The sequence below is a fragment of the Bison bison genome, unplaced genomic scaffold (assembly GCF_000754665.1).
Source record: "Bison bison bison isolate TAMUID 2011002044 unplaced genomic scaffold, Bison_UMD1.0 scf7180017864163, whole genome shotgun sequence".
NCBI lineage: Eukaryota > Metazoa > Chordata > Mammalia > Artiodactyla > Bovidae > Bison > Bison bison.
The window spans coordinates 7,013,398-7,023,939 of record NW_011494735.1 but is presented as its reverse complement, the minus strand read 5'-3'; the positions used below and the strand labels follow the sequence as shown (position 1 = coordinate 7,023,939).

Below are 10,542 nucleotides of genomic sequence, written 5' to 3'. Positions count from 1 at the left end.
GACAGACTTTATTTTTTGGGGTTCCAAAATCACTGCAGATGGTGACTGCAGCCATGAAATTAAAAGACGCTTACTCCTTGGAAGGAAAATTATGACCAACCTAGACAGCATGTTAAAAAGCAGAGACATTACTTTGTTGGCAAAGACCCATCTAGTCAAGGCTATGGTTTTTCCAGTAGTCATGTATGGATGTGAGAGTTGGACTATAAAGAAAGCTGAGCGCCGAAGAATTGATGCTTTTGAACTGTGGTGTTGGAGAAGACTCTTGAGAGTCCCTTGGACTGCAAGGAGATCCAACCAGTCCATTCTAAAGGAGATCAGTCCTGGGTATACATTGGAAGGACTGATGTTGAAGCTGAAACTCCAATACTTTGGCCACCTGATGCGAAGAGCTGACTCATTTGAAAAGACCCTGATGCTGGGAAAGATTGAGGGCAGGAGGAGAAGGGGACGACAGAGGATGAGATGGCTGGATGGCATCACCGACTTGGTGGACATGAGTTTGGGTAAACTCTGGAAGTTGGTGATGGACAGGAAGGCCTGGCGTTCTGCGGTTCAGGGGGTCGCAAAGAGTCGGACACTACTGAGCGACTGAACTGAACTGAACTCACATCCATACATGACTCCTGGAAAAACCATAGCTTTGAGTAGATGGACCTTTGTTGGCCAAGTTACAACCTACCAAACTTTCCCTGCACTGAGCACTAACAGTGCTGGTGTGATTTCCTCATTCCGAGGAAGGCTGTGGTTTGGCACTACAAAGGTCCTCGAAAAAGAACGAACTTTGTGCTTCATCTACGGGGAAGAAAGAGAGCAGCTCTAGGCTAAACCACTATCAGTGTGATCCTCACTGCAGCCCTGCCAGACCTCAATAGACATGCAGTGGAGCAGAAGGATGTTGGACGGAGAGCTTCAGCAGGCTTCTTTCCAAGGACCTGGAGAGAAACACAGTGACCCTCAGGGAGTCTCCTCATTTGTAAGTGAACATTCCGTAGATAACAGAATACAATCTATTAATAAACGCATTTGATCACCACAGAGACAAGCAAAGCCATCGGAAGAGGAAGAATGATCCCCAGGCCAGGGCTAGACTTAAGGGAAGTTATTAGCATTTCTGAAGAGGGATGGTGGTGGGTCCTTGACAGAAATGAGAGATCAAAGACTGGGAAATCACACTGGAACACTGCCTAACAAGCCCGCCTAAGGGTCATCTGAGTCTAAGGTACCGCACCTCTGTTTAACTTAGCATTTCTATGGCTCAGAGCTCAGCCTCTGTAAAAGAGGACGGCAACTTGACGAGAAGTGATAGGATGCAAATAGAGCTCTGTCCCTTAGAGGAGATAAGCTCAAAGGCTTTGCTTGTATTTCACTGTAAGTCATTGAGCAGCTTTCATTTTAACTAGGAAATCTTATTCTGACATTCTTTTTCTCCCCCTCCTTGGACTGATACATATATATTATTTTCTTTATCTTCCCTTTGCACAAATGTTTTTATCCCACTGTTTTATCCTGAGCTAAAAAACTTTTTTTTTTTTCCACACGAGCCAATCATTTGTATATAATTTTGTTTTTTACATTTTTGAGAAATATGTCTTAGAATTACAGACAAGGGAAGCTGATGGAAAAAATCCATTTTAAGGGCTGTCAGGGCTGGATGTCATTGCTCACATAAAATGTACAACCTAAATTCCAACCCTTATTCTACAATTCCACATTGATTGTTAGCTGCCCCTGGTTTTTTTCAGGGAGAGAATATGCTTGTCACACTGACGTGATACACATCCATTTCTCTTTGTAAAGAGGGTGTTATTCCAGTGTACAACTCCATCTGTGGAGACTCTAAAACGGCTGCCTGAATCATCCTTAAGGCTAGGATTCTGAGGAGCTCTCATTTCCTGGGTTTCTGTCACTGCAGAGTTGAGATAAGACTGAAGGTGACTTCACCTGGGAAACGCTATTTGTGAACTCTCTCATGATAATGAGTGATCCAGTCTCTTTCTTGGTAAGTGAGCAAACTGAGGTTCAGAAAAGTGACGTGACTCATGACTGGCAGGTTGTGGCCAAACCTTGGCCTGACAGTTCATTTAATCTTGAGTACCAACTGCAAATATTTGGTGAAGAGTCACATTGAAAATAAGATATGTATTTCCATTTCATATTTCCTCCTAGGGTTCAGCCTGACTTGAGAATATTGGAAAAGACGTGGGCACTAAACACCCAAAATGACACTACTTCCAAGAAGTAAAACAACTTTATGATATAAAGAAGAACAAAAGTACACTCTCAAAACACTCCAATATATTGAAATTGCAAAGTGAACTTGGCTGAGAGAAAAGCTGATGGCAGCAAATGTAGCTATAAGAATAAAGGGGTTCCTTGTGAGTGACTCAAATGTTCAAGAGTCGAGCCATCCGCAGCTATAAATAGCAGAAGATTCTGGAAAATAATTTTAAAAAACTTTCTGTAAAAAACAAAGCAGTTGCTTACAATAAAGGAATACAATCTTATTGAAAAACACAAATGACAGGACAAAAGGAAATGATTTTTTTTTAAGTCCAAATGCTCTGAATGTGAATCTATAGAAAAAAGATTTTTGCCTTAAAATATGCAAAGAGAAGTGAAGCTAGAATTTATCTCAGAAATATATTAAGCAGACACTAAAGAATATTTAAGCTTCAGAAGGAAAAGAGGGGTTATCAATGAAATGCAGCTAAGACCACAAGCTCCTTATCTGCAAAGAGAAAAAAAATCTATGATAAGCTAAAATAGTGATACAAAGCAGAATTAATTTTAAAGATAAAATTTAGAAGCTCCAGGGGTAACAATGCAAACTCATTTCCTCTTTGCTCAGCCACTCAGCTGTTGCCTTCGATCTCCCTGACACAAAATAACCACCTCCTGCTAGCAAAACCCACAGGAGTGATTCCCAATCTTCAGGTGCAAAAGATTCCACTAAGGGGTTGTTAAAATGTTGTTTTTTTGCCTCAACTCCCAGAAAATGCTGACCAGGTAAGTCTGGGTTGGGCTTAGGAACCCACATTTTAACAGGCACCCCATGTGATGATGGTAAATGTCATCAGAGGTCCACATGCCAAATTTTTCTCTAAGGCTATAGTCTCTAATATAAGTCTTGAAATCAGCTTAATATGACAGCATTTGAAAAGAAACAAAACAAGTCAATTTTTGGATTCATTTATTCAATACGTATTAGGGTGACCAAAAAGTTTGTTGAATTTTTACATCAGATCTTACAGAAAAACCCAAATGAACTTTTTGGCCAACCCAATATATAAGTGTGAGTGTATGTGTGTACTGAGTTGTGAGGTAAGATGTATTTTGGATAACGTCTTAGCCAAAAAAGTCTGAGAGACACCAGCATCACTTCCCTGTGACGCCCTCACTGTCCCTCCCCCCCAGTCTAAGTATCAAATCATCACTCCAGCTCCAACGTCCTCCTCCAACCACAGGGCCGAAAGGGGAAGTGAGGCTGTGTTCTGTGTTTATTCTCAAGTGTCAGGAAGGATAACTAGTCTTTGGGGTTCAGGAATGAAGGACAGAAGACTTGTTAGGAGATGGCAGACCCTTGGACACAGTAGATGGTGTGAAATTAAAAAAAAAAAATGTAGCCTCTCACCTGAGCTCAGCATTTTTGGAAGGTCTGAAGGAAGACACGGGATTGGCAAGGAGGACTGGGTGGAAAATGAGGGGCAGATGATAAAGAGTCTGTTGAAACTCAAGAAATTGGAAGATTAAGCCCACACTTTATTCTTTTTGTATGAGGATGATGCTAGTAACCCATCATCAGGAGATGGTGTGGCCTTTGTGTTCTCCTGTTCTCCCCAGGAATGGGGATGGATACTGGCCCATTCATTCCTATCCTCTTGATGCAGCTTCTAGTGACAGTAAGAGTTTGAAGGTACTGGCTTGGACAGACAGATCCACAACTTGTTCTCATGGAGACAGCTTTCACCAAGAGGCACACAGCCCTGAGAAAGATGGCAACTGGAAAATAACACCACGTGTTTTCAGAATGGGGTGCTATTGACCCTACCCAGCCTCTTTACTCTGGTCTCTGCAGCCCCTTAGAAATTTCTCCACTAGGTCACTGGAGAAAAGTCCACCCAAGGGGCTCAATGAGAATCAGCCTTCATTCCGCTCGGCAAGCCATTGCATGCAGTCTGACTTTGGGTTATTTTCAACTTGAGGAAGGGACGTTTTTCTCTTTCTCTGGCCCCATCTCCATACCACCCCCCCTCTATGAAGGTTTAGTCCAGGCTAATAGCACCCTGGGCTTCCCTGGTGGCTCAGAGGTAAAGAATCTGCCTGTCAATGTAGGAGATGCAGGTTCGATTCCTAGGTCGGGAAGATCCCCTGGAGAAGGAAATGGCAATGGACTCCAGTATTCTTGCCTGGGGAAATCCCATGGACAGAGGAGCCTGGCGGGCTACAGTCCAAGCACCCCAACGGGAAGATAATTCCATTCAATCAACAAGGCACTTGCTTTTTCATGGTGTCAGGTAATCTTCGTTCAAAGGGTGCCCACAATCAAGACACAAATACAATTACCAGTCTCTGCTCTGAGTAAAGTGACTCTTCTAATCACCATTTCTCCTTTTAAGTGTTTCGAAACTGGAGTGTGGGTTTAGCAGCAAACATTGAATGGACTATCAGGGTCACTGAATTCACACACACAAAGGTGCCTGAGATGGGAGCATCCACCATTCCCACAATTCCATACCGTCAGGCTGCAGGCTCCTCTGCCACATTTTCACGTCACAAGCTCATTTTGGGTGTCTTATAATGCCCAGGACACCATCTAGTTCTGAGCACCTTATTTTGTTTGGCACCAATTTGGAAGAAGAGTGAAGCCACATGGGACATGCACTTAGTGCCACTATAGAGGGAAATGAGTAAAGTGAAGGAGAAAAGAAGCAGCCCGTTTGCTAGGTCAAGTGAGTCTAGCATAGTCTGTGATCTGCGGTCTCTCCGTTCACACACTGCCACACAAATGTTCCAACCAGCCCAGCCACTGCCACTCACGGTGCTAAGTGCATGATGCCTTTAAAGAGAGATCTATTTTCAGCACACTTTTAAAAACGTCAGCTATAACAACTTGCATAGCCAATTTACCGTCATGATCTTTGCTGACTGCTTTCAGTATAGGAGGGATGGGGAGACAAGCCTTTTGCATTGCTGGGCTACCAAGGAATCTTCCTTTGAAGAGACTGCTTCACTCCAGAAGGAAAAACGACTCTCTTCTACACTTGCTATTTCTCTATCCTGTTGTTTAATCACTCAGCCATGTCTGACTCTTTTGCAGCCCCATGGACTGTAGCCTGCCAGGGCCCTTTATTCATGGGGATTCTCCAGGCAAGAATTCTAGACTGGATTGTCATTTCCTCCTCCAGGGGATCTTCCTGACCCAGGGATTGAATCTTCTTCATTGGCAGGAGGGTTCTTTACCACTGAGCCACCTAGGAAGCCCTTCCCTATCCTGTAGATGGGGAGAAATAAATGCTAAGACATGCTATTGTGTGAAGGGCTAAAAAAGAGCAAAAATACAACACATAGCAGGCATTCATTGTTACCCTTTCCCTTTGGTGTTGAAGGAAGGTGAGTTACCCAGAACACTTGTTTTCCTGGGCAGCAGACTTTTAGAGAAGACGGGAAGGCAGTGTTCCAAAATAACTGAGAGAATCAGGAGGGGCCAGGCCTCCTCACGGTGCAGCAGAATTAGCAGTGACTATGCAGCGTCTGCAATTTAATCACCAAGGGAGTCCTTACAGCCTCCTAATGGTGTTTGTCAATTAGCCAATTAGGATATGTGACAGGTGGTGAAGCCTGATGTTTACCAGACAGACACATCAATTCAGGGTAACTGGATAAACTAACTTGTGGCAATAGGCTAAAGCTGGGTCCCCACCCTAAAATATCAGAAATGTCTTGACTTTTCTGTAAAGTCTGTAATGTCTCTTAATATGCTGGCATATTTGCACTCTCTCAGTACACCGCAATCTTGGACATCCTTCTGTATATGTTTCTTTCTGTGCTTTGGAATGCTTTCCCATCCTCCACCTTCCTGCAGAGTCAACACCTACATCTAGGAAGCATTTCCCATTCCTCTGTAGTGGGTTCGTGTCAGTCACTCAGTTGTGTCTGACTCTGTGACCCCAAGGACTGTAACCCATACGGTTCCCCCGTCTGTGGAATTCTCCAGGCAAGACTACTGGAGTGGGCTGCCATTTCCTTCTTCAGGGGATCTTCCCAACCCAGGAATCGAATCTGGGTCTCTTGCACTGCAGGCAGATTCTGTACTGTCTGAGCCACCAGAGAAGCCCTTAGTGGGTTAGGGTGCCCCCATCTCCAGACAGTCTAGTCTTGTGTCTGTCATTGTGCTAATCCCATTATCTTCCCACTGTTTCCTGGACTGTCTTCCCAGTAGACAATGTGCTTGGAGATTTACAATACATTCTTTAAGTAAATAAATGCACAATCTATGTACTGAATGAATGAATCAATGAGTAATGAAAGAATGAACGCAGGATTGGAACAGGAATTCAGAATCCAACCTCCCACACAATCCTTTCTTTCACCATATCCTTTGTCAGCAGCAAAATAGCTACTTTTAATAGGTGGGTAAGGAGATGAGTCGGTGGTGGACAGGGAGGCCTGGCATGCTGCAATTCATGGGGTTGCAAAGAGTTGGACACGACTGAGCGCCTGAACTGAACTGAGGGAGACTAAAGTCTTTAGAGGAAAAGGAGAGTAGTTGGCCTGTTACCCCTTCTTAACCTGACATTTATCTGCTCTTCTGGGTAAGACAAATAACTTATCTCTAGTTAACAGATTACTAACTACAGATCTTCTCTGTAAGAAGAATGGAGTGAGACAGTTACTAACTATACCTCCTTATGTATTAACTGCAACAAAAAGCAAGTTCTACAAAAGAAAACCAGAGAAACCTCCCTTCCATTGATTTCGTTGGCCCTGGGCTCCACAGGTACTGTCACCTACCCCTGCCTTGTTTAAACTCTGCCAGCAACTTGAACTCAGCTTTGTTTGCAACTGTGAGTTTTCATCCATGAAGCAAAGTGAGGCAACCGCCTTAGCAGAGATGAAACATAGCCAGGCCTTATCTTGTCCTGACCAAGGACATCTAAATTATGTCTCAAGAGAAGTTTACACTCCGTGAATAACATAACCATCTACTGAGAAATCTGTAATTGATGATTAATCCTTCCAACATCAGTGTAGCTAGGAGTGTACAGCATTTAGAAAATGTTTTCCCCTTCCAATCAAGTTGAAATAACAGATCAACTCATCGAAGCTCCACTTGACACTAGAACCTCAAGCTTCTGCAGGAAGATTTTGGCCATAAATACATCTGTGATCAATTCACTACTTGAAAGCCAATGTTCTCTGTTTTATGAGATCACCTCTCAAAGATCATGTTTTGAGAACCATCGGTCTCTGATGATCTGCCCTTAAGCTCTGGCTTTTTTCCTCGGCTGAGCCCACAGTGGAGTGTCATGATCATGCTCAAATCAGGGCACTCATGCTGAGCAGAATGGCTATGAAACATGACCCCCAAGGGAAGAGAAGAGAGTTTCCTGACCTTGTGCAGCTCCACAGGAGTTGGGGACATGATCTCCTTTATTTCCTGCTTCATTTTTCTCAGGGTGACAGATTTTCTGCCCACATCTGAGGGCAGAGTGTTGCTGCGAGTGGTCTGGCTATAGTGTGGCCGGGAGCTGCTCCGTTCCTGGAAGCTGGCCTGTCGCCCCAGCTGACTGCGAGATGAAGGGGCCTCGTGATTCAAACTCATCGTGCTCCCCGACATGATTGTTGCCTGCGGCAGTGACAATTTTCAGAAACAATTAAGCCATCGAGTAAGAGGAAGGTTTGGCTGCTCAACATGAAGCACATTTCTCCTTCTGCTCAGTCAAAATACAGTCTCTTCAGGGCATAGCCAAAGGCTGGAGAATGGAGGTACTGACTGCACCATGAAAGTCTGGGAAAATGCTTCGCAAGTGACATTTATAATGCACATAACAAATCCAATTTAAGTACTTAAGCCATTGAGTTTATTTAAGCAAATACCACCCCTGGCAGTTTGGAGGCACACTGAAGAGCTCTAACATCTGCTTACTGCAAACTACATTTTTAAGCGGAAACTTTCCACTGAATAGGGCTCTAAAGATGGGACTTATCAGGCAACCTTCAATATATCTTACAGAAATGAACTAAGAACTTCTTACTGGAGATCAGGCAGCCCCCTATTGGCAATGGCACCTCCAGCCCCACCCGTAGGTAACAACAGGCTGAAATGAGGCTACTGATACAAAAGCGAGGGCTCCTACTCAATGTTGCCTGCCTAGCTTTGGTGTACTGTCTTCTCTTTGGCCACGTGGCCACCCCGAGAAGTCAGTAGATGAGTTAGGTCTCCACATTACTTGGTGTAGGTCATTGTTTCTTAGAAATGACCCATGTGTAAGATCCTCAAAGAGACGTGCTACTGGAATCAACCCTTTGCTCAAAAGCAAAGGGACTTGAATTTTACCAGTGAATTGAAAAGTGTTCAGTTTCAAATATATTGTCCTGTATAATACACAACAAATGGCAAGATTAGCTCTCAAAAATGACTGAGTCTCAGAAGTGGAACAAAAAAAAAGCATTTGAAACCAATATCATGTTGGGAATGTTCATTTCTCATGGTTGGATGCTAAAATTCTGCAAATATGCCTGTAGCCAGCTCTGTATTCTTCCATATAACAGTTACATAATGGTATACCAGCATCAGCGAATCTGCCCGAAAAAAATTCCGCATGCCATATGACTGGCTACACCATGATCTAGTGGTTTATATTGATACTGATGCTAAAGGTAACAGAAGTGTAATGTGAGTCCTTTGAATGTATGCACACATTTAACAACTTTATGAGTTAAGTGCTGTTATTCCTCCTAATTTATAGGAGAGGAATCTAAGGCACAAAGAGACTGACCTACCCAAGGTCCCATAGGTAGTAAATGAGCCAAGCACACCATCTAAAATTACTGCTCAGGAGGGAACACTGCAAAGTGAGTAGAGTTTTTATTTGTTACCTCACTGGGATTTTATAATTCCAAGCTTCACCTGGTGTTCAGCTATATACGTGCCACTAACAAGATTTCTAAATGACAGCCAAGTATTGGCACACAGGTATGTAGAAAAGAAACAAAATAAGTGAACTTACCAATATCTTGACTACATCAGTTATCTTAATGATAATTTTGAAAAAAAGAAGTTAGAGTGTTAGTATGTGCTAAGTACCATATATGTGTGTGTATATGTAGAATACCATTAAATACTTACAATAACTCTATATGATAAAGTATTATACTTATTATACCTCCTCATTTCACTTAGGAAGGGGATGCCTGGATCAATGAAGCAACTTGCCCAAGAGTCTGGGATTGCAACCCTAGCAATGTCTCCAAAACCTTTATTCTTGCCTACTAGGCTATATTGATTCTCAGTCGAGTATGAAGTTGAAACATTTAAAATTGGCTTTTTTAGTAAATTAAAAAAACCTTATTATTTATCCAGTGTGAATTATCCATATCATGGTTTATTTCAGATAAATTTCCTTTAATTGAAACCTTTTTATTACTAGCTTGTTGGTAACATGGGACACCCTTTCATTTTATGGTACTTAACTCACATATATCATTCCTTGTTTAATGTGCTGTTCCTGAAACCATTAGACGATTATTTTCTTGCTGTGGTGAGCATCCACCTATTGTTTTTACCTACTTAGACTAGTTATTTGCTTTGTTAACATTTATTTTTCATACTCATTTTTCATTAGACTGGCAGGAAGCACATTGGAAATCAAATGATCACTACAGCGGGAGACAACTGTTCTACTTTGATAAGCCTTAGCCATAACAGAAGTTATAATCTGATCTAGAATGGTTCTGATGGAAGCAATGACATAGTATCAAAAGGTCTTCAGATCACATTTTCAAAGGATGAATTGATGGCTTTGTTTAAAGTGAATATCAACTGAATTAGTGACATCCCTGCAGGAATATTAAAATTAAAACACAAATATAAAACTAAAAAGAAAGTAATTATTTAAAGTTTCTTAAGACTTGTTTTTGCTTCACGAGTATGTACCACTGATTTTCATTTTGCACAATTTGTAATTTATACATTTTCAAAATCATCAGTGAGATAACCGATGTGCATACAGCTTAGAAGGAGTATGTCCAAAAGTTCTCTATTTGACATTTAGTTAAACCTTCTTCTTATGTTATACTAAGGAAAAAATAGTTAAGACAGTATTCATTACTCAAAGAAGTAGCAAAAAAATAATTTCTTTTTTTTTTTTTTTTAAATAATTTCTATTGAGCATTCGTTAAGTGCCATGTTCTGTGTTGTGTCATATAAGCATTAGTCATTATAATCCCTGTATTTTAAAGAAGAAATAACTGATAAAAGAGATTAAATAACTTGTCTAAAATCTTAGTTTGAATTTCTCTCTCTTGTTAAAACTGTAC

At 41.8% G+C, this 10,542-nt stretch overlaps 1 protein-coding gene across 1 annotated transcript in view; it reads right to left on the bottom strand.

The window, feature by feature from the left end:
* Window positions 1-10,542, bottom strand: part of GRIP1 (glutamate receptor interacting protein 1) — a 464,606-nt gene that overhangs the window by 18,730 nt on the left and 435,334 nt on the right. Inside the window, exon 24 of the mRNA XM_010841627.1 lies at window positions 7,616-7,849. Within this exon, the coding sequence (XP_010839929.1) occupies window positions 7,616-7,849 (234 nt within the window). The remainder of the gene's footprint in view (window positions 1-7,615; window positions 7,850-10,542) is intronic.